The 26,010-nt window shown below is 42.7% G+C and overlaps 5 protein-coding genes across 9 annotated transcripts; 1 reads left to right on the top strand and 4 right to left on the bottom strand.

The window, feature by feature from the left end:
- Window positions 1-75: 75 nt before the first annotated feature.
- Window positions 76-3,230, bottom strand: LOC129586801 (U6 snRNA-associated Sm-like protein LSm8). Of its 2 annotated transcripts, XM_055480234.1 has the most exons (5): window positions 2,817-3,230; window positions 1,694-2,178; window positions 972-1,137; window positions 764-891; window positions 76-488 (listed from the first exon to the last, which is right to left on the bottom strand). In XM_055480234.1, the coding sequence occupies exons 3-5, from the start codon at window positions 1,041-1,043 to the stop codon at window positions 398-400; spliced, it is 291 nt and encodes a 96-aa protein (XP_055336209.1). In that variant the 5' UTR covers window positions 1,044-1,137; window positions 1,694-2,178; window positions 2,817-3,230; the 3' UTR covers window positions 76-397. The 2 variants fall into 2 exon arrangements, with proteins under 2 accessions (XP_055336209.1, XP_055336208.1); XM_055480233.1 differs by lacking the exons at window positions 1,694-2,178; window positions 2,817-3,230 and adding an exon at window positions 1,301-1,672.
- Window positions 3,231-5,278: 2,048 nt separating this feature from the next.
- LOC129586753 (cationic amino acid transporter 3-like) lies at window positions 5,279-12,740 on the bottom strand. 2 transcript variants are annotated; one of them, XM_055480133.1, is made up of 8 exons: window positions 11,897-12,740; window positions 11,070-11,189; window positions 9,889-10,199; window positions 9,666-9,803; window positions 9,207-9,376; window positions 6,305-6,824; window positions 5,737-6,196; window positions 5,279-5,663 (listed from the first exon to the last, which is right to left on the bottom strand). In XM_055480133.1, exons 1-8 carry the CDS (start codon window positions 12,012-12,014, stop codon window positions 5,557-5,559), a joined length of 1,944 nt encoding a protein of 647 aa, XP_055336108.1. In that variant the 5' UTR covers window positions 12,015-12,740; the 3' UTR covers window positions 5,279-5,556. The 2 variants fall into 2 exon arrangements, with proteins under 2 accessions (XP_055336108.1, XP_055336109.1); XM_055480134.1 differs by lacking the exons at window positions 11,070-11,189; window positions 11,897-12,740 and adding an exon at window positions 10,378-10,557.
- Window positions 12,741-14,976: 2,236 nt separating this feature from the next.
- On the bottom strand, window positions 14,977-16,797 carry LOC129586812 (MICOS complex subunit Mic10-like). Its single transcript, XM_055480255.1, has 4 exons — window positions 16,449-16,797; window positions 15,996-16,043; window positions 15,793-15,932; window positions 14,977-15,413 (listed from the first exon to the last, which is right to left on the bottom strand). The coding sequence occupies exons 1-4, from the start codon at window positions 16,534-16,536 to the stop codon at window positions 15,294-15,296; spliced, it is 396 nt and encodes a 131-aa protein (XP_055336230.1). The 5' UTR covers window positions 16,537-16,797; the 3' UTR covers window positions 14,977-15,293.
- Window positions 16,798-16,975: 178 nt separating this feature from the next.
- On the top strand, window positions 16,976-22,001 carry LOC129586691 (DNA polymerase subunit gamma-1-like). Of its 2 annotated transcripts, none has more exons than XM_055480036.1 (8): window positions 16,976-17,614; window positions 17,969-18,456; window positions 18,621-19,017; window positions 19,202-19,665; window positions 19,729-20,016; window positions 20,086-20,532; window positions 20,734-21,272; window positions 21,338-22,001. In XM_055480036.1, the coding sequence occupies exons 1-8, from the start codon at window positions 17,089-17,091 to the stop codon at window positions 21,834-21,836; spliced, it is 3,648 nt and encodes a 1,215-aa protein (XP_055336011.1). In that variant the 5' UTR covers window positions 16,976-17,088; the 3' UTR covers window positions 21,837-22,001. The 2 variants fall into 2 exon arrangements, with proteins under 2 accessions (XP_055336011.1, XP_055336010.1); XM_055480035.1 differs by having other exon boundaries at window positions 19,726-20,016.
- Window positions 21,990-25,122, bottom strand: LOC129586692 (uncharacterized). Of its 2 annotated transcripts, XM_055480037.1 has the most exons (3): window positions 24,906-25,122; window positions 23,435-23,880; window positions 21,990-22,395 (listed from the first exon to the last, which is right to left on the bottom strand). In XM_055480037.1, exons 2-3 carry the CDS (start codon window positions 23,751-23,753, stop codon window positions 21,998-22,000), a joined length of 717 nt encoding a protein of 238 aa, XP_055336012.1. In that variant the 5' UTR covers window positions 23,754-23,880; window positions 24,906-25,122; the 3' UTR covers window positions 21,990-21,997. The 2 variants fall into 2 exon arrangements, with proteins under 2 accessions (XP_055336012.1, XP_055336013.1); XM_055480038.1 differs by lacking the exon at window positions 24,906-25,122 and having other exon boundaries at window positions 23,435-24,067.
- Between the last annotated feature and the right edge of the window lie 888 nt (window positions 25,123-26,010).

The following is a 26,010-nucleotide window of genomic DNA, read 5'->3' as shown; positions in this document are numbered from 1 at the left end:
ATACAAAATATATAGAACGGCAAGTATATTTATCTGGATCCTGAACAATAATCCGAAAATAAGTAATTATCAACATTCAGATTACTGTTTTTACTTGGACAAACAGGTCACTGTGCGGATAACAAAAGCATTTTTTGTACAAAAAGAAACAACAATTCTCTTAAACGGCAGTTAGAAACCAAAAGCAATTCGCCATCGTGTTCGCAGCACCACAAGCTACCTGCTGAAAGGGCCGCACTGAAAGAAGAATCCAAGTTATAAGAAACATCTTTGGTAATAACAATGCAACAAAACATCCAGGCGGAGCGATTTCCGGCGCAGATTAGTGAGTTGGGACCAGATCAAAAGCGGAATAAGGCAGTCACGGCGCTGTACTCGTGGGACGAAATCGCAGGCTTCAATGGACAATTTGGTGTAACGGATCCGCGCGAATACCGTCAAAATCCAACTGGGAGTCGAGTTCTTCGTCGATGTCTCCAACTACAGCACTACGAGTACAAACATGCACAATCTGAAATTTATCCATTATTCTTCCTTGTCTACTCCCGCTACAAATTCAGATGCAGAACAGCAATGAATATGAGCGTTATTAGCGTCAAAATAATGTTAAATGTCAATGTTCTGGAATAAGGCTTAAGTTTAGAAAATAAAAACAGAATTTCATAAGTCATGTTAAAGTTAAACTCTAATTCTTAAACGAGCGTAACCGAGTGCGCGATGCACTTCGGAGAGTACAATTTTACTGCCAACAAAATCGACTTACATGTTATCGCCCCGGATCATGTAAACTCCCAGGGCTACCGTTTCCACGGCCTTGTAGGAACTGAAGACCCTCTCACTGGCATCCGTCAGCACAACGTTAATGGTCTGATCGTAGCCCTGGAACGTACCCTGTCAACAACAACTCCCCGTTATAGACTGTTAGAACTCTGAGCGCCTTCAAGGACTGGATAATATCTAGCTGCACGCACCAGCAGTGTACGTCCATCGTTGGTAATAATGAGCACTCTTTTATTGAAGAAAGACTCCAGCGTTGATGTCATGATGGATAATCTGGACTGACACGGCTTCAGCCGGGCCAAGTGTCCTCTCACGCAGACAGTTGTGTTGTGGACTGAGCTCACAATCAGGTCTCAGCTGTAGCAAATAAGACTAAGAACCTTCAAGTTTCATACTTGGTTTATACTCTGACCGCATAATGTATGTCGAAACCGAAAAGCAGAAAGTCACCGAAAGTTCTAATCTTCAAGAAGAGCCAAAAAAAACAGCAAGAACTGGCGGTGAGTTTTGGTTTTCTAACCCGCAACTGCGCAGTGTCTCCGCACACATTTGCAGAGTAAATCGCGTAGACTGTAAACGCCGTCCCGGGTGGTATCCATAACATACATAATAATTCTTTGGTTTCCGCCCATCCCATGCCAGTTTGGCCACTACTCCCTACGAGTCCCTGCCATTAGGTCGTCACAGAATATCTTTTTGCTCGAAGCCTTTATTCTGCGTCACCAGTTTCAGAATAAAATGATCAATTCAGATCGTACAAGTTATCGTTGAGATGTATAATTTGAAGCAAGTTGGCAACAGTTCTGTTTTATGACAGCACGACTGCACGAGCATTAAGGTTAAATCGTTATGTTGTACAGGCGGCATTTGCTAATTGCTTGTATAAAAAATGCGCCATGCCCGATCCACTCACGATGTTCGATAAGTCGATGATATCCTTATCACTGTATCTCCACGACGTTTACACCATAACATTATACCCGTATAAAGAAACACAATAAGCAACACAATGTAATGAGAGGAGAACACTAGGCCAATGAAGTACAGACAGTATACAAGGAACACGACAAGGGTGACTGGACGCTTTCTAAAATTATTAAGAAATTCGCTCATTGAAATCCGTTTTTGACGGCTCACAACGTTAACAGCAGCACAAGTGATCAATAATATAAACTAAGCAACGTGTTTCGAAGTTTGGAGGGTAAATCGCATCCTTTTGGGCGGCATGATGTTAGCCTGCACTACACCAGCTGCTGGACCACCGCCGAAAGGATTACAACAATTGCATCGCGAATCTTGAAAAGAAAACCCTGGCAAGTTGGCAACGTTCCCTTTTTTGCGAGGGTTTCAGGAAGGTGTGCTCTTTACCAGACAGTCGTGCATTGCATCAAGCTCACCCTGCAGATCAATGTGAAACCAGAATTACGTTACCAAGTTACAGCAATAGGCGCGAATACGTAAGTATGTCAATTTTATAGATAGGTCAGTTTTATTTTTGTTACTAAACTCTGAAATTTCGGTAAAATGACCCACATCTCGACAACGCTGTGCCATAATTAAAATGTTTAGGTAAGTACAGTACACGTGCAGAACTAGCACATTAACTACTGCAACAGTGCAACATGTAGTTATCTCAGTAATATAGATATAACAGATGACCACTCTTAAACTATCTGATGTGTACAGTTTCACGCGCAAATATCCGTGTAGCAAAAAATTAAGGTGGCCCTTAGGGCAGCACGCATTAACAAAGGTCTTCGCCAGATCGGAGGCAGTAGGTACAACATGTACAGGCTACAGTACAGCTGCAAGGTGCAGAATCTATAAAGCCGTTTCACGGCATAGAATTTATTTTTTGCTAGTTATTTTAAACTTATTTTCATAGGTTAGCATAATTCTAGTTACTAGACGTTGACATTATTAATGTAGATATTCTGTCGTATTTAGGGAAGAAGCATTGTACAGTGATCGATGCGGTATGATAATGTTTCGACTTAAAGGTCACCGCAGAATCGCACAAACTAGCAGAATCCTACCTTGCACGCATGGTATACCGCCATCACTCTTGGAGCTTGCACAGATTCGCAGTTCCCCTTACCACCAGAAAGGGCAACGCCAGACCGTTTACCCCAGTTCGGCGAAAAGTTGAACTGTGCGTCGACCAAAGTCAACGTTCCGACCATAGAAATCACCAGGACAATAGCAAAGAAGCGGTTCATTTTTCTAGTGGGATTTTAACGTAAACTGCCTTAGAGCGGTATGAGGAGGTAGTAGGTACGGAATTAAGTTCGATTATAACTTTGAAGAAATGGCTGAATGTGATGCACAAATGAAGTGACTCACTGCCTTCTTTTATATCTGCTTCCTGCATTCCGGTCAGGAATACTTCACCTGGCTGGACAACACGGCATTTCCGACAAAACCGAGACTCCTTCCCGGTCTGTCTCACCGAATGCAGTACCTTGGGCAAAGCGTGCGCGTCTGGATATGAGGGTTTACGTAGGCTAATACGCACATACTGCAAGTAAAAATATCTACAAAGTATATACACATACAGGAAGCGCATCATTCTGGCAACGCAATGCCAAAAAATAAGTTTGACCATTATGCCGAACCGGCTACAAACGTATAAGTACAGTACAGTACTAATAAAACTATTTAGCGCGAGTGAGCTGATGAACTTTAACTACTTGTATTGACATTTGCCGTAGCATTGCATCTATATGTGTGATCATGCATTGGCGTACTTATATGTTTTGTATTGTGTTCATGCAATACATACCATTGCCTTACAATATTATTACTTCTAGTAAAAGCGCGTACGGTATTAGTGTAGAGCAATTTCTTAGTAAATTTTTTCATGGAAAAGGATAATATACAGTTGTTATGCCAGTGTTTATGGTTCAACTGCCTTGTAAATATTATAGATCCCACTTCATCTCACTGATGCATGTCGGCATACCGCCGTACCCTTATTATTTATGCAATACAGTAACAGATAGGCTGTCTATTACTGTATCAAATTAAAATAAATTAATAATAAGTTATTATTAAAGAAAAAAAATTGTGGCTTAATCGCAGTGTATTATCGCATTCGATAATCGCAATGTATTATGGAAGTGACTAGTTTGTAAATTGTAAATTCTAAAGTTGTAGTGTCCCGCATGAGTATCGTTTTTGTATGTTGAATGTGCTCGCGCGTTTTTTACACTTGTTGATGTTGCCGATACACAATGCCCTTATGCACGTCGTTTACAGTGCCTTTTCAATAACTTATAATAACCATAACAACCATGCAGAACTACGAAGCCATTAAATGCTTAAACTTAAAATTAGCATTAATTGTATCATATTTCCGGAGATATCGCATCTGTGATTATTTAATGCTGTCACACTATTGCTACCCTAGTAGTTTCAGCAGTTCAATTCAGCTATACCCGATCGAACTTTCCCGCCTGATCCCTGCAGATTCGCCCAATTTATCAGCTTGTGCTTTTAATTTCTTTAATTTCAGCCATTCTCTTACATCGCATTTGATTTTTTTAAATATTCTGATGTAAGCTGTAGGTTTCACGTAAATACTGTTCAGCTTACATGCGGTAATCGTCATGCACAATTTTGTGAGCGCTTTCGCTTCAATCACAGATTCAAGTCCACCTTTTAGCCTTATCGCAGCAGTTGGAGTCTGCGCGATTTTTGTTATATCACTATCATTTCTTGGTGCAATTATTTTTAAGCAGCTGCCTACTATTCAAATTATGGGAACGAAATCTCTCAATTTCGGGCAGGTCAGCCATTTATTGCAGCGGATAAGGAGGGTATTGATTCTGATCTTACACTGGATTAATCTGCGTGTTCTAATCATTTAAAACAGCTTAAACGTTAACCGTTAGATGCAAATCTGATATACAATACATAAATTATGTTACTGTTGTTTTAAAAAATATTAGTACGCGCATATAAAGGTATTGTTATTTTATAAATATTATTTCATCGCAACGGTTAAACTGTGCATAGTTTTGACTAGTCCAGTCAAAATTATACACAGTTTAACTAAACATAGGTCGCCTATGGATTGTTTCCAATTTGCACTATCCCATTTTCAAATACTTTTCTATTTAATATTTAAAAATACATTTAAAAGTACATATAAATAAATTTTTCAAAGGTATATACATACATTATACTCTGTATGTTTAATTAATCTCTTATGGTACAGGCGTTACTTCCTCAGTCCAGCTCTTTCCCCATTTTACTGCACGCAGTTCCAGACGATTCATTTACGACAATACCGCGCGCATATATAGCCATCGACGTCATAAAACAAACACTAACAACGCTCAGGAAGTTGGTTGATAATATGGATGCAGAACTGACTCACTACGTCGATAATCAGATGTCTTCTTTGCTGGGCATCGGAGCTATAAGCATTTTCCGGTTTATATTGTTTGTCAATAGGTTTCGGTTTCGATGTTCCGAAATTGTATTTGCTGCATCTGTATCGTTATTAATTCTTTTCGTCCTTCAAAATAAACGCTTCTTCACAGATACTATGCTCAGTGCATACTCTTTTTTCGAGCATATCTATCTGGTAAATTTCAAGCATTTCCAGCAAAACACGTTTTACGTTTCTGCAGTCCAGTTCGCTTAAGCACTAAGTAGTGTTATCGACTTACTACATCAGCGACTTACTGAAATACTACATCACAAAAAATGTACAAATAATACTTAATTAATTTACAAACATTAGGACAACAAATCTACAAAAAGAGCATGCTATACAGAATTGGCAGCCCCTCGATTTTCGTACGACATGAGCTCCTCCTCTACCGGCCGGCCTAATTGGCTACGCCTTCTGCTGTACAGGAAATATATAACAAACCCTGCAAAACGAAGAAATCGGTCAACATCGAATCAACAGATTATTTGGGTGCGTAAACGGTTCGTGTTACTCACCGGCACTAGACCACACAATCAACCGCAACCATGCCAACACCGAAAGATGGAACATCATTACCACCAAGCACGTAAATGCCAGCATCGGCAGAAAAGGCATACCGCCGACGGAATACACCAACGGCATCCCATTGGCTGGACCACGGAAAACGGCCAGTGAGCAACATACAGTTATGAAAATACAAGTCACCGACAAGATCACCCACAACCAGTCCCATTCGGAATCGACTACGCTATGACCGAATGCGATTGTAATGGCAAGGATAATCGAAGAAACCACGAAAATCCATAGTGCGCGAGTGATCCGGTTGTAGGATTGCAGACTGGGTAGACTGGCCACACTTTCAGCGGGGGAGATTGACGATGAAGGCGGTGAACTTGAACCATAAGGTCCGGTACTTGTGGCTTTATCCGCAGTTCCAGCCAGTAAAGTTGTCAATTCTTTTAGCCGCACACTTTCCTAGAAAACCCAACTGGTAAAAAACGTGGAAATCAAGATGGTTTTATGACGACACCGAGTTCTTCATTTACTGCGCTAAAACTGCGGCTTTACTGTACAGTACCGTACTCGTGATTGGCTGCTTTTTTGTGACATCCTGGACGTCGATGTAGACAGATCCGACTCATTAGACATTTGAGAACTGGCCCGGGATAATATAAAACTATCCGCCGATACAGTTTTTCTTAGCGGATTTCCTGCAGCGAGCCCAATCTGGCACGGATCATATCTGACGGATATCGTGGCTAAACACGTCACAGCAAATCCCATTATACTTCCGATGGAGACCGACTGCAGCAGCCAATCATATCGTATGGTCAAGGTGATAATGCATGCTGCCAGCGTGACACACAGTCGGCATGACCACGGAGTATTAGTCCCGTAACTCCATTTGTGGAACCATTGCGGAAGTAGCCCATCACGTGCCATACAAAACAACATCCGTTCCGCATAATTTAGTTGTGTATTTATGGCCAGTAGAAATCCGCATATGGCACCACCGCCGATGAAATACTTGGCATTTTTTACACGCAGAGTGTCAAATAGATCGAGGATTGGCGCGCTGTCACTCAGCGCGCTGGCATCAATACTGCAAATTTAAAACTGTCTACGGGTGCAACAACAACAACACATAACAACGATTCAGTTTTATTTGGGCATTGGGTGAAGACACTAGCACCGGAACACGGGACACCGGCGCAACCGGCCCCGCAGTCCTTGCTAAAACAACCCCCTTTCCCCTCGCAAAAGAGGGTGGGCGGGAGGGGAAGAACGACTTGTTAAATGCAAAACATCTTTACTCCAATACGACAGCAACTCAAATGCACTAACAGAAATGCACAATCACTACAAATGCAACGTCCACAACCGAAACTGCATTGCTTATACAGCATCGGGATCTGCCTCCCAGGACACACCCTAATGGTTTTCTTGGCTGGACACTGGTTAACCAAGTCGTCCAGCCTTGCGAATACCTCCGCTGCGTTAACCGGAATTAGCTTTGCTAATTCTATTTAACGCAGTCTACGGGTGCAACAACAACAACACATAACAACGATTCAGTTTTATTTGGGCATTGGGTGAAGACACTAGCACCGGAACACGGGACACCGGCGCAACCGGCCCCGCAGTCCTTGCTAAAACAACCCCCAAACCCCATCAAATTAGTACGGACGCAAGCCCTCGACAGTACGCGGTAAACGAACGTATCGGGCATACGCATCACTTTTCCACCGACCAGCTTTCATTATAGCCTCGGATGAGTAATTACGATCGGCAGCAACAGTCGCTGCGCCGATACGAAACGAATGTGGAGATAAATCTTTAAGTTCAGGATGATAACGCAACACTAATTTAAGCAAACTTGCAAATCGGCTGCGAGACAAGAAAGAACCGTCATCAAAGGTACAAAGGGAAGGGTACTAGAAACCGATCAGTACACAACAACAAAACCGTTTAACAGCCCGGTACGGGCATACTGACCGATGAGTGGGACGTAAATAAAGTTTATAGCCTCTTCCGACTTGATCGGTTTTGACCGTTTGATATTCAGAAGCACATAACGTTCTTTAATTAGAACATCACTTTGCAACAAAGTACGATGAGTGATAAACGAATGTCGATGTGAGGTAACAAACTCACTTGGTCGTAAAATCCGAAGAATGCGATAGTGCACGCTGCCCAAAGCAAACACTGTGCATAGGCAGACAATGCCGAATCAAGAATGCATTGTTTAATACATTTCATAACGGAAAGTGTCACGGGACATCGACGGTCTAGCACCGGTGGAATCAACCGGGCATAACCCTTTACTGCCTGTCTTACAGCACTACAATCTGTGTAGTCGGAATATCCGTGTTCCTTATACCAGTTAGATAAAGCCGCTAAATAGACTTTTAAAGTTGAATATGCAATATGTTTGTCAAAAAGATTAGCAATAAACAGTGCAACAGACGAAGTGCTGAATACATTTACACTCTTTACTTTACAAAAACGAAAATATGACGATACACCAGCTCTGTATGTACGACGAGTCGACGAAGATATGTGGTTACGTAACAGGCGCTTTAATGTGGTATTCATGACGAAAAAGAAGTAAAGAAATCAGCAGGCAACACGCATGGCGATGCATCAGCCAGCGGTGCTAATGACCGAAAGCGAACCCACTGTTGCCGAGATAACGCATCGGCAATCTTATTTGAACAACCCGGAATATGCGAAATTTTCAAATTAAAATTATACTTAGCCGCTAAGAAAAATATCTTACGCATCAAAATATTTACAGATAAAGAAGACGTGGAGAATTTGTTCCAAGCTTGGACAACTCCCAAATTGTCACAATGTAACAGCACTTTTCGCTGACAGAGATCAGGAACAAGCTCGCACCATTCAATTGAATAAAACGGCCGAGAACTTAGCTCAGACCACAAACAACTAAACCACTTCCCATTAAAATAACCACCAAAACCAATGGTACTGGAGGCATCAGTATAAAACTGCAGCACATCAGAACCCGACCAATCGACATCGAGGAAACAATTCGAGCCGTTCCAAATAGGGAGAAAATCTAACCACCACTGAATATCTTCCCGGATGTCTTGTTAAATGCAAAACGACTTGTTAAATGCCATGTTAAATGTTAAATGCTAACAGAACGACTTGTTAAATGCAAAACATCTTTACTCCAATACGACAGCAACTCAAATGCACTAACAGAAATGCACAATCACTACAAATGCAACGTCCACAACCGAAACTGCATTGCTTATACAGCATCGGGATCTGCCTCCCAGGACACACCCTAATGGGTTTTCTTGGCTGGACACTGGTTAACCAAGTCGTCCAGCCTTGCGAACACCTCCGCTGCGTTAACCGGAATTAGCTTTGCTAATTCTATTTTAAAACTGTTTTTATCCAAAATTGCGAACGCCAGATGATGATGGTGTCAGGCGCGTCCCAAACTGTTTCATACCTGAGCGTTATAAGGCACGAAAGAACGAACAATGTGACGGACGTGATCATCACAGTCAATGTATGGGTTAGGGGAATATTCCGGCTGGGCTTCCGCGTTTCCTCAGCGGCCATGGCAATACTTTTTATCCCGTTAGCGGACGATATTAGTAAGGCGGCAGCAGACATGATCTATAATGTAGTAACTTATTGTTCACGATGTGGAACAAGGCAGTATAGTTTCAACGTGCGACCGCTTGGCACAAATCGAATTGCTTCGTTTCACGCTGTCACTTGATGCGAAAATAATTTGGGCGACAGTCCGTCACAATTTCAATATCTTGTAACACGTAACGTAAATCGAGTTGTATTTCTGAATAGCCCGGTTTAATGTCATGATCCGTTTTTAATAAGTACTTATCGTTAGTAGAACTACACTTGGTTAAGCGGGATGAAGATAATCCGTGTAATTCGCACTTACTCCATGCGAACCCGGACGAAAGAATGTTTCATCACTTCCCCAATTATCACTGCTGACGTGGAACATGGCCAAGAAAGCTACAGCGATGATTACAAGAATGTGCAGTACAAAAAGGCACGAATGAATGGTAAGCGTCCCCTGCAATACAATCCGTGCGTGAGCAGGTCATTTACATAATCGAGAAAATTACAGTTTACTGAAATCAAAAAACCTCAATACGGACATTTTTATTCCGGCAGATCGCCGCCGAGGCCACGAGAGCAATTAATCCGACAGCGACAATTTGCGGCGGTTGATCGGGTTCCCAGGGGGTGCCGCCCATCAGCTGCCGGACGGCCGTGTTCATGCGACCGGATGAGAGCACGTTGAGATGCTGTGACAATGCTAAGCCCGCCAGGGCCACACTCATCACCGATTCCATGATTAGATTCCATCCCAGGATGAAGGCCATAATCTCACCGTAAACGACGTAGGCATACAGATATGATGAGCCCATCAGCGGCAGCCGACAGGCCAACTCCGAGTAACACGAACCTACATACGAGCGTTTGCCGCAAATCAATAATTATTTGTAGTTTCAATCGCCACCAATTAAGCAACAAGTCATCCAACTGGAATAACATAACTCTGTTACAAGCAATTACTGACTCGACAACATCAGTTTGTTCATGTCCCTGGACAAATTTCCGAATTTGTTGTTTAGGTATCTCACCATTGCAAAAGGCCGGCAACGTTATAATATCATGTCTCTCAACATATCTCGAGCAAAACAGCTTGTAAAACAAACGTTAGTCGAACGTGTAACTACCGTTAAGTAAAGGGATGTGTTCGAATTTTGGCCTTTAACTAACGTGTAGCTAAGGTTTTTTTTACAAACTGTTTTACTCGGGTATAATTATTGTGAACCGAAGGTTTGTTAGCTGCATTAAAATACACAAGTAAAATGTCAACTGTCACCTGTCTACACGTTTTGCCACGCAATACAGTTCGAGGGAAACATTTTGTTGATATTCGGAAAGGACTGCAATGAAACTTTAATATATAGGCTATCGGATGACAAAACACACATTATCGCTGTAGGGTTCTGAACTTGTGTTGATTTGGTGCGGTGTCAATTCCACCGCAATGATGATAAAGTCAAAAATAATGCAGTATCGGCAGCCGCACTTTGATGATACGAACGGCTCCAGATATACGCAGTAAACAGAAGTTGTTTAAAATTAAGACACTCAATTTTTTAGTTTGAACGAATAGTACCGCAACGGAAATTAAATCTGAATATTAATGTAAATGAAAGTTAGACTTAACATGAAATGTCACCCTGAACGAAGCAGAATCGTATAATTTGCCAACAAACCGGTACTGGTTAAAAATGTATCAGGTGTATTATTAGGGAACATGTACCTGTTATCCAGGTTACGACCGCCACTCCCAATGCGGACAATATTATTGCTGGACCGGCGAAATTCTTGGCCGAAACCGCGATGAACACGTACACCCCCAACGCATTTCCGGTGCCGATCCCTGTAACAATAATTATACAGGGGAGAAATAGAATTACGGCATACTGAGATTAATAAATCGACAATGTGGCGGTAAAGATACGATTTACCAAAGTTAACCACAGTATACCATTACGCTTGAGTTATTGAGAAAATATACCTTCTTTATTTTGTTGGAAATAACTAAACAAATTTGATGACCATAATAATTAATTATGTCGTTCATGTTGCCTGTATCATGATACTTTCATCACACACAGCTATCTGATTTACGGAGTGACTTGCATTGCTTGTTAACTGTAAACACACTGATATTACCAAATATATAAAAGCTGCTGTTTACAGTATGTAAAACTTTTTATGCTATATTTTACAAGTTAATAGCCGTGCTTATTCACGATGTTAAAGCTGAAGGCAGCGCTATTCGATATTCTATCCTTATAGTAATTGTACTTACAAAAACATCGAAAATTAATTATCGGTCGATGTACAAATATATGTAGTTACATATTAAGCATGTCTACTGAATAGAGTATATATGTAACTGTGCCATGCCAAAAGTTAAAACGTAATTTCTTTATACATCGTTAAATTTTATTTCAATATGTTGTAATTGCTTAAGAACATGGCGAACTGTAATTACTTGTTAGACCAGTGGAAAGGTAATAAGATTACAGTAACCGTACCGAATTCCCGTTCATTAGTGAACGCTACAAGACACACACACACCTTGAACAAGAAGATGCAGTAGCCCTTTATATCGAGGTGCGTATCGGCATCGGAAATACTCAAACTGAACCGTCTTAGTTCTGAACGTTGTCCGAATAAAGCGTCGGAAGGTTTCCATTACATTAAAATTGTAAATTTCTCCTCAGATTACAGGGAATTTCCAAACGATACAGATTTGGCGCATTTATTGCGGCATTCCACTACAGTTGGTTTCGAATGAAAACGATGCGCAGTAAAGTGCATGCATGCGGCATTTGCAAGGTGACGGTAACTTTGCCAGTACATTTCACTTCCATGGCCCGAGACAATTACTAACCAATAAAGCGTCCACTGATTGCTGAACGATTGTCAGTGAGCTTGTGAACAGTAAATTAGGCAAATGAAGGAAAACAAGTGGACCTCCCACGCCAGCGTTAGCAGCCGGGTGAAAAAGACGCGATCAACGCATCCAGTGTTCTCGCGAATACCGGCTTCGAGCCGGCTGATTTGCTCTGCCGGTTGCGGCACCGGAAACTGGTTCGTAAATTTCAAAATTTATCTTACTTCTTTTCCCGATGGCATTATTTACGCTTACCCACCACATCCAGTAATATGGATTTGGCAGTTCGCAACTTCTAAATTTTTGAATTTATAAAGCAATGCGATATGGTGGAAAATATATGCAGGATCATCCATATATCGATGTACTCGTACATCCGTTGCACTTAATGATGGCGTAAAATACCGACAACAAAAGCAGATACCAAGCAGCCCCTATAAACCAAATAAGATTTACGACACTTTCTGCAGATTAGTTAGTGTGTTGCGATTCTTCTTAAACCAGGACTTTCTACAAAGCTGAAAGTAACTGGAATACTTCCGGTTGTATCAAGTACGGGAGTATACTGCATCTTATTAATATGATCGATTCGAATCTGCGACCATGACTGGGACGGCATAGCCGACTGCCCTTCTGACGTTTAGTCGCTGAGTGCAGTAACAATCGCCTAGTTAAAACCGTGATTCCGTATCCCGAGAAAATGGAAATTTGCAAATATTTAACCGCAAATCTGATATACAAGTATAGTTCCCCATCTGGCCATGTATCTATCATTCAGCGCCATGACGGTCTTATGTCATTTGACAGCACAAATGCTTCTTGAAGCAAAAAGGACAAGTTGTTTTCTCACTGACATTATCTGCAGTTGAGTGCACAAAATGGGTATGTTCGCCAATACTTGAGGAAGACGACATTTCCGGGCGGAGCAGACGTGTGAGAACAGCACCGAGTGCCGTTTTTGTAGACAGCAACGTGTGTAGTATGTACACAGGGCATTTTGTCAAAAAGTGTTTTGATATTCGATGTATATTGTATAAATGTATGTCAACAAGGTTGACAAAAATCACTATGTAAATAATATTATACGTGTATGATCATGTCTCTGTTTACTGCATCGAATGACCTTTATTTCAACGAATTCTATGATAAGTGTTTTTGAAATACATTACTACTGCTGTTCTACACCAGCAATGGAGCTAAACAGAATTAAGTAGTATTCAGACGTGCAGTATTTTAGTTTTCGTAAGTTTTAAACTTTTGTGTACAACAGAAAATTATACGGTCTTGTCAAAGTGAGTCGGGGAATCAGCATAGTCCCAGACGAGAAAATCGAGACGTCCCCCATCATCTTTCCAACAGGAAGCAATTTACCATCCTTCAGGCCGGCTTTTCTATCGCACTTGCACTGAAGTGACATGCTTATTGTCCTTTGATGAGTTACGCCTTATGCTGCTGATTTTCCACAAGATTTAATTGACGTAACTTCTTGCCTGATCATCAGCTCACTAAAAATGACGTCTCCGTAAAAGCTGAGATTTATCCTATTTTATAAGAAAACTTATTTAATACAGAATAGCATAACGCGAAACATGATAATTACTTGATTAATCCCTCACAGTTGGGTTCAGGCAAAATGTTTATTAAATTTAAGCAATGAAAGTACCTGCAGGTACTCGTAAATACGTACTTGATATTTGTAACCTCTACTCGTAGCCGCTCATTAATGCATCCATTCATTCATATGGTAGAAGTACCGATATATTTGTCAGGAATACGTCGTACGTTTGCCGGTAATCAAGTGATGTACGGTTTCCGCTCCCAGGAGATGTTTCGTTTCTATCAGTTGCCGACGGTAATGAAGCTATTTAGATTATCCGATTACTGTCATCATAACAGTAGCGGAATGTCAACCGTCCCGATTCCGCAGATGAATAAATTTCTACTCTTCATAAGCCAAGTGAACCGCCGACAAAGCACCACACCGGATGCAAAGTCATAGTGTTATTTATCGATTTTCATTTTCATGTCAAAACTGTTTACTTTCGGACGCTCTGAAAGCAGACTATTCTGTATATGCTTCTATATAAACCGTTATGTGTTTGAACCATACAAAGGGTTTTGTACTGCACTTAGTGGCAACATGAATTCGGACCGGAAGTGCTGCAAGCACCAGAAGTACCCAGTGTGGTGAGTATCCTAAGCAATTTTCTCAGGCATGGGCAGAATGCTATAATTACGTTCCTCTGTGTAAGTTAAGTTTTTAACTAAGCCATATTTCTGGTAATCTGGTTTCTAAGCAAATGAACCAATTGCGGCCTAAAGTGCCGGCAAGGACTTCCTGAATTCATGAAATTTTAGCCGGTATTACTGAGACCTGCAGGGAACAGTCTGCAGAAGGAATTGCTTTCCCAAAAATTAACATCTCTGAAATGCAAAATTATGCTCGTACGTAGTGCGAGACAACAACAGGTTTTATAGTGGTAAACTGGTAATTCGAACTTTGAGCGGAACCTGGACAAGTACGGTACATACACAGGGAAATGTGTCGTTGCAAGAAACAGCGCTCGAACATCAGGTCATTTTAAAATTTGTATCTCTTATAATATGCACTACCCCTACATCCGCAGGCTTTAATTGCACATTGCGCCGTGCTTCAGCTTCACTGCAATCATGGGTTTTGTGGATAAAAGTCTAACAATAAGACTGAAACCAGAAATGTAGCGTATGGGATGATGTTCATAAAATATTACTCGTATAACCGTCCGCAACAATTCATTTTATTACACACACGATGTCACTGCCGCCAGAACTCAGTAATTTACTGGGTTCACAGCCTTCAGATCACATCGAAAAGTCTTGAATCAAACAAAATTAACATAAACCAGCAGCCAGTCTAAACTATTTTGGACTGCTCTCCAAAATGCTGCATTCCACATTAGCACACCTGCAACTCATGACCATATAAATAATTACGTATGCCCGTACTGGAGAAATGTATGCTCGTACTGAAGAAACATATCTGCCGATCATAACATCAAAAGTTCAAATGCACGCTCACAGTAACCAATAATTAGTCAACTACTGTTTCTTCGGTACAGCGGGCTTCGTGGACGTATCTTTCATCTCTTGATCACTAAATTGAGGAGGATGCGATTCCAGAGCCGAATGAACAGGCTGCGAGGGCTTCGGTAAGGAGACCTGTACAATAACGCCAATCTTTTACAAAACACGAAACAAGTATTGTAGGTACTCGTATCAAAATGAGTCAAGTAAATTACACGTCCAGATCGAAAAAAGATTCACGGCGTAATTTATGCCAATGTAACCGCAACAAGTTTTATGCAACAGTGAAACGGATTTTTGCACGAGAAGCAGTTGAAATGACCGGCTATCTATTCTGCATGGTTCATTTTCTAAATCAACCAATGGCTCATGGTTTCTAAAACCATGAAACCTACTGGTGACTACAAAAGAGCTCACGACAAGCAAAAAATACATGCGCTACTATAGGGTTTGCATGCAGCAGCTGCATTTTGAAAAGCTGCAATAAATACCGAAATCACTGCAGCGCACGAACCGTAGATGGCGACGGAGGAGCGGCGACCGGCTTCCTCCGCACCGGCCCCGCTTGATAAGGATTGTGAAAAGCATTCTGGCAGTTGCTATAGCTCATCCCGAAGCCCGCACCAGTCCCGAACAAGATTGGCCATGCCCTCCCTGTAGTGAATACCATTCCTTGCAAAATGGAAACTTATTAAATAAAAAATGCGACTTCCTTACTTTTGAAGAACAACAAGGAGAGAAGTCCTCCGATGGCCACACCACCTCCTGCAAATACACAACACACTATACTACGGTCTATGAGAACAGCAGCTTCTGTAATGTGGTAACTGATTTACCGAATGCCAACCGCTATCACATTCACAAGACAATTTTACGAGATTCAATGTTTTACCCTCTTAGAACAGTTTGAAAATTTTGCTATCAAAAATTAACAGTCAACACTGGAAAGCAACAGAAAAACTTGCAAAATCTTTTTGTAAATTTGCAAATACGCTGCACAAGCAGCAGCGGAATCCCTGTAACTGTCCATTACTTCTGAATGCAGCTTACAGTGAAATCAACAAGAACGCTTTTGACCCATTCGCTGGAGACTGACGAAATCATCGTCGCCCCTGCCACAAAGTATCGTTCTCAACGCGAGAATTTACTCGGAGGAACAATGCCACTTACCGACTTTGATAAGTCCATCAGAAAGACATCGGTCCCACTTCTTTCCGAGTTCGTCTTCGGATCGAACAATCTCCACTTGTTGGGGCATTTTCAATCTCTTGTGACTCTTAGTCTTGCCTTATTGCGTGCCTGCCTTGTAGTCAACGGCGATTCCAGCCAAGATTGTGTTGTAAGGGCGGTAGCTACCCACCGAAAACGATAGCTCCGACAATAGTTATAAAAACCTACTGAGAATTATTGTAATTCATAAAAACTCATGAAAGTCGGAGACTGACACGACAACGAGAAATCCTGCGGCTTCTTTTTTTCCGGAAAAGTCAGAAAAGCATCTGAAGCAGCAATGCCACCATCAGAGGTACACTGGTACACTAAACGTTCGGTCTGCACAAACTACCCTGCCGTTAGGGCGTTCGCCCGGAGAGGATGCTGATTTCGGTGGGTACCAAGTTACTGCACAACTTATCAGCTGTTGGTTAAACCTTCGCACGCGACGCCTAGTGTATGTATGCAACTGGTAAAAACGTTTTTGAAAAACTGAAAAAGAGGCTGTTTCGTACTTCGGGAGTTTTGTACTCGTATGGTAGATCTACTCTGTAAGATGTCTTTGCGCAGACGTCGCTTTATAGCCTAGTCTATCGAAATGTTTCAGTTTTTATGCCACCGGTGTAGTGTTCGTCTTTGTTGCAGTTCGTCGCTCTCGATAACTGCGCGAACGTCACGGCGGACATTGAACACGAAACAACCAAGCTGCCAATCCGTTGTAGCTCCAGCTCCTGAGGATGTACCCTCGGACAATGTCCGCACTGGTGCTCCTGCGAAGGGTATTACATCCTCATCCGCTTCGCCCACCTGCCGTTTTAACGTTGCTCAGATTCAGATGATACCAAACAATCTTCGGGATGTCTTGTTTGGAAAGCCTGTCGAGCAGTTGTCTGTTAACGATGCGGAGCGCTGTATCGAACATTTAAGATCTAAAGGACTCTGGGGCTTTCAACCTCAAGTGTTGACCGAGCCGAATCTCATTTTGCCTAATCTCTATGGTAAGAATATCGAGGAGCATCTGCGGAAAATTGCCAGCGACCAGATAAGGCCCTACGTTGCTGGGGTGGATGAATTGTTGATTGTTGATCCTCCAGCTTTTCCGAAAAAATGGGAATACTCAGCAGGTTTGAGAAGCTATAATTGCGGGAAAATCAAGATACTTTCCGCATAGTTCTGGAAAACGGAGAATCGATTTTTACTAATTTTGGCAAAAAATTAAGGTAAAATTTGACTGTTTTTTTACCTTTACCAAAGGACTAATTAGCTACTAAATTGTATGCTGCTACTAGCTGCTTAAAAATTTGCGATTGGAATATTAGGCTGTTTGGAATATTAGGCTGTATTTATATTTTCTCATCCGTGTTCTGACTTTAGCAATAAGCTTAGGTTTTTATTAATTATAGTTTTACAGTCGTTCAGTTTTTCATGGTCTTAGTTTTTTTTCGTGTACAGGTTGTACAGTTTTTTTTCGTGTACAGGTTGGACGAAGTACTGCGCGGACGGTACGCGCCATTCTGTTCCCTTTCCGGATGAGCCGGCATTAGTGTTTGACGTGGAAACCTGTCTTTCATCGGGAAAATATCCCACTTTAGCCGCAGCTGTCTCTGCCTCGTCGTGGTATACCTGGTGCAGCGAACAATTAGTAGATGATTCTCCAGCGGAGCTTACCGCTGATGGACGCCTGAAGCTGCAACATCTGATCCCTTTAGAGAGTCCCGGTGTTCATGGGATTAGCGGCACGAACTGGATACCACGGCTCGTAATCGGGCACAATGTCGCTTTCGACCGATCCTATATTATGGAGCAGTATTTGCAACACGGCAGTAAAATGCGCTTCCTGGACACCATGTCGCTGCACATCGCACTGGCCGGGTTTACGACAGCACAACGAGGCCTGTTTCTCAAGTACACGGCCACGGATAAGCGGGTGAAGACCGCAAAAGAAGTGGCCAGGCAGATTGCGATAGTAAGATTCCCTTTGCTAATTTCAAATTTAAAAAAGCTGCGCTGTGTTCTTTGAGTTAAGTGGTTGTTGCTTGGAGTTTTTTTAGGTAGCGCCAAAATTTTGTTTTCTAAACATCATTCCGGGAAATACGTATGTACCGGCATTGATGTGTCTTTTGTTTTCAGAAAAACAATAAAAAAAAATCCGGCACGGATACTAGTCCAGCGCGCCGGTGGATGGATGTAGGGTCGATGAATAATTTGGAGGATGTGTATCGTCTGCACTGTCAAGCGAAATTACCTTATGACAAGACGTTGAGTAATGTATTCGTTTCTGGCACATTGGACAATGTGCGCGAAGATTTCCAGTCGTTAATGACATACTGCGCCAGCGATGTCCGAGCTACACATCATTTGGCCCAGACTCTGCTTCCACTGTTCAGAGAAGCGCTACCGCACCCAGCTTCTTTTGGTGGAATGCTGGAGATGAGCGCGACGTGTCTCCCAGTAAACAAGAACTGGGAAGTTTACATCCAGCGGTCGAATGAAGCAACAAATAAAATCGAAGACGAACTGAAAATTGGTACGTGATGAATATATATTGGTAGTTTAGCTTAGATAATTATTTAGTTTAGATATACGGCGTATTTCGAACGGTACAACACATGGCATGTTAATTGGTACTTTTTATTTGCGGATTAATTTCTTGATTGCAAGGATGATCAGTGCTGTAAATGCCAGAGTGTAGCGCAATTTTTTCTTTTTAGGCTTGGCAGCATTGGCCAAAGAAGCTGTGTTATTGCAAAAAGATGACGCATGGCAGGACGACATGTGGTTGTGGGACTTGGATTGGACATCGCAGAAAGTCACCGCGCGTACCAAGAATCCCAAATATGCCGCACTGCCCGCATGGTACCGCGCTCTTTGCGACAACGATCCATCGGATAGCTCCGATATTCCGACGGCGACAGATATTAGTTTGAAAAAACGTGCTGTGCCGAAGCTGATGCGATTGACATGGAATGACTGGCCTTTGCATCATTCTCCCACCTATGGTTGGGGATGGCTAGAACCGCTTCCTGAAGGCGTTGTTATCCCGGAATCCAAGACTAAGGTGCAGGATCCCGATAAGAAGATTACCCCGGCAATGAAACGTCAAATGGAGGCGGTTTTTCCGTTGCACAAGCTGAAACAGCTAGCGGAACAGCTGAAACGTCCAGTGCGGCTTCCTGTAGGTGGCAACGTTGACTTGGCTAATGTGGCTTAATTAAATGTCGCTGTTCGTTTTTAGAAGATTACAGTCAACGAAGAACCGAAACAAAAATCAACAGCTTTGTCGGACGAAGAGTGGGACAGGATGGCCAACATGACGCCGGATGAGCAGCAGGCTTTGTTGTCGGGGAAATTGGAGGAAGCGGAAATGCCGCACCAGACACCGGCAACTATGTTTCCGACATCGTCGCTTGATGCTGCCGACGCGGAATCGGACTGGGAAATCATTGCGACCATACACGACCAACTGGAGCTGGAGGAAGCCAAGGAACGCTCAAAGCCCAAACCGAAGAAAACGGCAAAAGCGAAAGTAAGATTCACATTTATCGTGCGCTGTTTAGAAATATTCGAGAATGTTGGTAACATTTCTGAACTATAGAAAAATAAAGATCCCGCGGAAGAAAATGCGTATTATGACGTGGTACCGGGATGCATTTTTCGCCGTCTACCGCATACTAACGGCGCCGCATACAATGTTGGATCGCCGTTGTCTCGTGATTTTCTGCAGCATTTTGAGTCGGGTGTTCTGCGGGCATCATTTGGTAGCGCCAGCGAGATTATTAAAAGAAGCAAAATGGCGTCATATTGGCATAACAACAAAGACCGTGTGGAAAGTCAGTTGGTGGGCTCCTTAACGGAAGACGAGGAGAAGCGTGGGGTCATTCTTCCCCGTGTGGTGGTCATGGGCACGGTGACGCGGCGAGCGGTAGAAGCAACATGGATGACAGCCAGTAATATCAAACCGGATAGGATTGGCAGTGAATTGAAGGCTATGATCCAAGCGCCCAGGGGGTACAATATTGTCGGAGCGGATGTGGATTCCCAGGTAATTCCGTCGTTCTGATTCGCATTACACCGCTGTTTCTGAGGATATTTTCTCTGCTGAATTATAGCGTGACGTATTGTAGTTGAGGTTGTGCATGTCGCTCTCTCGTGATCGTGGCGATTAAACGTTTCTTATATTAACGTGTTTTAAAATGCGGACAAATAACTTGTGCAGAATGCGGACATCATGGTGTTCTTGTAGGAATTGTGGATTGCTGCTGTTCTGGGTGATGCGTATTGGTTGAAGCAGCACGGATGCACGGCATTCGGTTGGATGACACTGCAGGGCAACAAAGCCGACGGAACCGATCTGCACAGCAAGACTGCCGAGCAGGCCGGAATCTCACGTGATCACGCTAAGATTCTGAATTACGGTCGTATTTACGGTGCTGGACGGGAGTATGCTGCACTGCTTATGCGCAATTTCAACCGGGAGCTTACGGAGGCCGAGTCCGAGTCCAAAGCTAAAAAAATTTATAGCTTCGCCAAGGGCTCGCGGCTATACACGCTGAATGCAATGGGAAAGTTTCTCGGGGAACAGTGCGGATTTATGGATTCGGAGTTGGATATGCAGTTTAAATCGTCAGTTATCAGACAGATCTGGGAGCAGGCACATCGAAAGAAAGTCAGTTTCGATGACCGGAGCGAGTTTATCACTATCCTGAGGCAGATTACTGAGGATTCAAAGTGGACCGGTGGCAGTGAGTCGAATATGTTCAACAAACTGGAAAGTATTGCTAGGTATGCATACAGATGGTCAAACCTTGATGCCGGTATATCCCATGAGTTATTATTTTTTTTCTTAGGTCGCTGGAGCCTCGCACTCCTGTACTGGGATGTCGCGTTTCGCGGTGCCTTTTAAAAGAAAATGTCGAAGACGACTTCATGACCAGTCGCGTCAACTGGGTGGTCCAATCATCCGCTGTGGACTATCTGCACATTATGCTGGTACTAATGAGGTGGCTGATCGATACGTACAGCATTGATGCCCGTTTCTGTCTATCCATCCACGATGAAGTACGATACATTGTGGCGGAACGCGATCGGTACCGGTTGGCGCTGGCCCTACACATGACCAATCTCATGACCCGTGCCATGTTCGCCCACAAGCTGGGCTTCAATGATCTCCCGCAGAGTGTTGCGTATTTCTCAGCTGTTGATGTGGATAAAGTGATGCGGAAGGAAGTGAACACGGATTGTATGACGCCGTCCAATAGCGAGGGGCTGGAAAAAAATTACGGGGTGATGAAAGGCGAAACGGTCGATGTGTTCCAGGCACTGGAGAAAACGGGTGGTGCGCTTTGATGGGTTGACAGTTGACACGTGTCAGTTTTTTACTGTTTGAATTTCAGGTATTTTTGACTGTGAATTGTTCGGTGATGCATTTCCGTAAACGGAAAAATTGTACAGTTGTTGCGAATTGTTGGACCGAATTGTTGCTTGTTATTGCAACAAGAATTTTAATATCAAGCCAGTATCGCACGAAATCGTAGGGTAAAATAAACTTGCAACGGCACGGCTACAGTGCCTAAAATGATATTGAGCACACCGATGATAACTAGCCAGACTGTAACAGAATGGTATTCCGATTCTTCGGTGTTGTCCAGAATAAATCTGGCCACTTCCGGGGACAGAATTTTGGCGACACTGTATACGCCGTTCCAGAACATGGCAAAGGCCAGAAACGCCGCCATGGCCGCCATCACAGTAAACGTGGTTATGATGCATCGACCGATCTTCCCCAGTGCCACATTTCGACCATAATCCATGCTGGCTAATGTCGTGCGTGCCGAACCGGCCCAGAAGATAACGAACCCGCTTAGCCATTCCCATACGGAAAATCCCATGGCGGCGTAAGTGGTACCTGCAGGTGATCGCATCCGGTTAATTAACTTATTCGCTGACCTTATGGAGCGCGCAAATAAATATGACAATGTAAAGGAGAACATGCCGGGTTGACCCAGCAAACCAATAAATATGCAATGTGGCTCAGATATTCATGGCGAAACCCATGTAATGGCATGCCACATAAACATACTACTCTAGTATGCGATTATGGTTAAAGTGTGCGCAGGCAGATCATCATGTTACAAGATCATGTTGCAAGTAGCCCATAATTTTTTAATCAAAGACCTGTCGGTTCAAGGCTGCTTCGCATCGGTGCCATGTTCCAGTGCACAGGATGAATTACAAAATCGTTAAGCATGCAAAACCATATTCAGTACTTATTTACATACTTTACGTCAGAATTTCGTTTAGACTATATAAGTATTGTGCAATACGCACGTGCCGATATTATTCCGAACTGCCAAAGTCGACGTTAAAATATTTTGTGTTGATTTTATGCGCAAAATTAACAGCAGGTCTCGGTATTGGTAAACTGTAAACTGACTCACTTGCAGGATATACTGCCCGAAGATGTTCAACAGACTAACCGGAACTGCATATGTACCCGTCTCATTATCGATACTCGTTAATTAGGTGCCCTTAGAAAGTTATTATTCCAAGTCAAATTAAAGATGTTATTAGTCGAAGCAGCTGACAGTTGCAGTATACGAAAAAGTTGATATAATCTCCTTTATTCTTGTGAAATCCTAATACGCTCCAAAAGGAACCGATTTAAGCGACGGTAATAGAAACGCTACCTAGAAATTATGGAATGTAACAACCACATGAAGGATATATACCAGATATATATACCAGATACTTAGACTTTATATATACCAGATACTTAGACTGTCACTCAAAGCCGGAAGAGAGATTTTTTCGCAATAACCCACATCAGAAAAGATTTACAGGCGCATATACACACACTTCCGGTATCGATCTGGGATATATTTATTTCGTTATTGTGGTACATGCAGGGATACACAGGAAGTTAAAGAACAAACGCGCACACTTACCGACTGTGGCCCACTGGAGCGTGGACACCACGGCAAAGACCGTGTGGCAGGCGGCCATGCGCAGCAGCAGGCTCTGCAGATCATACGGCACCGTCATGCAGGAGCGGGATCGCGCCGGGTTGGTGGAGGTCGTGGTGTGGGAAGCGGGTCGGGAGATGGCGGGATGAACGGGCACCAGTGAGTCCTGGACGGTTGGCGTGGTGAGTGCGCTGCGTCCACGCGGCTGCAGCTGCAGTGAACTATAATCTTTACCATCCCCACCCGACAGTACAGCGGCGTCTTCGCCATACGGCGAGGATGAACGTCGGTTGGGTTCCATGGAATGGCAGCAGACAATCACATGCGATGCGTCGCTCTAATGACGGAAGTCTCTCCATCTCATGCAGAATTTCCGATTTACCAAGGATAGACAGCGGGAAAGGCGCATGATGCGCTTCGGGAATCAACTGTCAGAATTAGGATACAGTTCAGTAACCTTTCTGTATATGCCGGCAGAATAGCTTATAACAATTGGTAATATCATTAGTACACCGGCGGAATGCTGTGTCGAGGGTGGTACATATTCATTTACAATGAAAAACACTCCTGAAAATCGTTATACGGAAATTAAGACCCGAAACGGATGCCAGAGCTTACTGGGCGTTGAACAATAACGGCCGGGGAAAAGAAATCTGGTCAACTCGTGCACATCCGATGTATATGGCGCTGTGCTGTGCGCCGGCAAATGCACTACTGCTCACTGTTAATCGATCATTATGTCACGATACACTACTCTGTAGCTGCAATGGGAGCCATTTGACTGCTCGGCGCAGCAGCGCGTCCATTACATGCCGGTTTGATTTTGCGGCTGTGATTGTGTGTTAAGAGGTCGGGCTGCAAGAAGTTGTTGATGCCGTCTTATTAATGAGCGGATCGTGATCGTCTTCTGTTGATCCTGGTTAAAAACGGCAGCACTTCCTGGATTTGCACAATTAATTCAGGGAAGCGTATCCCGAAGAGATACTTGATGCCGAGCCTCCATCACTTACCGTGCCGCACCGCTCTGCCTCAGTATTCGGAAATCGTGTACTTCTACCCCGGTAGAAAATATATTTTTAATTGCTTTTACAATTGAATGCTGCGCTAGTAATTTACCGTATATAGACGACCAATATATGTCACAGATTAAAAGAGAAGTGCCGCATCGCACAAAAGACGAATTAATATGATTAACTCCAATATAAGAGTATTTGCGATTTATTAGATGTTGTTATTTCCGTTCTATCAATGTCTCTCCTTGTTTTCCTGGCATTTGAAATCTTCTTCGTGACCAATTTGTTTAAATTTGTTATGAAATTTTCACGTTAGTGTTGCTGACAAGTATTATATTAAAATACACGTATTTGTTTATAACAAGTACCATCGAGTACATAACGCTAGACTGATAATTTCACGCGTACATATCTCTTTTTTTAGAAAGGGAGTCGCTTACCTGGAATTAAAAAAAGCTGTTTCAGGCAGATCTGATAGCAAAGCACATCAGAGGTTTCGTAATACACAGTTCCGATTTAGCAACACACAAGCATGTCATTCCGATCTTGGATACGAACAGCAAATTGGGTTGTTCGTTGGAGCAATGATTAAATCAATCTGCATGCTGAACTGAGATTAAAAGTTAGAAAACAGAAATAACTCACCTTACTGCATTTTCGAAAGTACAGTGGTGCAGACGGCATTTTCGAACAGGATGCATTTATATGAAGAGATACATCCGTGCGCGATACCATACACTGGACGGAATCGCTACTAGTTTGCCCGTGGCAATCAATCCCAGCAAAGTGTGGATTTCGGAGTGAGTGGAGGTAATTGCTAATTCCGTGAGAAGCAGTAAACGCGTGTTATTCTGTCTACTGGAGCTGTTTGACCTTTAGGTTAACCCGGAAGTGTACGGCAAGACCGCCTGGCAGATGTTAGCCCGTGTTGGTAGTTTCAACGCGAGCATTTTCACAATCAGTACCTCATTCGCTACGCTTCGCGGAAAGGATTAAACGGAAATCAATCTTACTAATTATACGTCACATATGTACCAACAAATGTACTTCATTATCCCTAATTGAGGATCTTAGAAACACGAAGGCAGTATGCACGGTATCGTGCATCAGTCCATACGCTTTTCGGAATACCGCATCGAGTGCTCATTTTAAAATCGAAAGCTAAAAGCTTGGAAGTCAATAAATGATTATATCTAATTTAATTGGAAAACAATTACAGTATCCGTGTCGAAAAACGAGCATGCGTAGTGTCGTCCTATTGCGCCGAGCAAAGGTCAAGGCTGAAAAATAAATCCAGCGCAATGGGAATTCACTAAAAAATACGGTAAACATGGTATATTCTTTGTACAAATCCGTCTGTAGTGCTACCATTATAATTTTTAGCATTTATAATCTAGCGCAAGGGATAACCGTGCTTGGTGTCTAGGGGTTTATGTTTTAACAAACCTCAGCTAAACATAATTCGCGTTTGTTTTGATTATTAAATTTTTGGTAAAAAATGTTTCAAGGAAACTGATCCTAAACAACCACTGAAAAATTTTTCAT

Source organism: Paramacrobiotus metropolitanus, unplaced genomic scaffold (genome assembly GCF_019649055.1).
Source record: "Paramacrobiotus metropolitanus isolate TYO unplaced genomic scaffold, Prichtersi_v1.0 Parri_scaffold0000022, whole genome shotgun sequence".
Classification (NCBI taxonomy): domain Eukaryota; kingdom Metazoa; phylum Tardigrada; class Eutardigrada; order Parachela; family Macrobiotidae; genus Paramacrobiotus; species Paramacrobiotus metropolitanus.
This window is presented reverse-complemented; position numbering and strand designations above follow the sequence as displayed.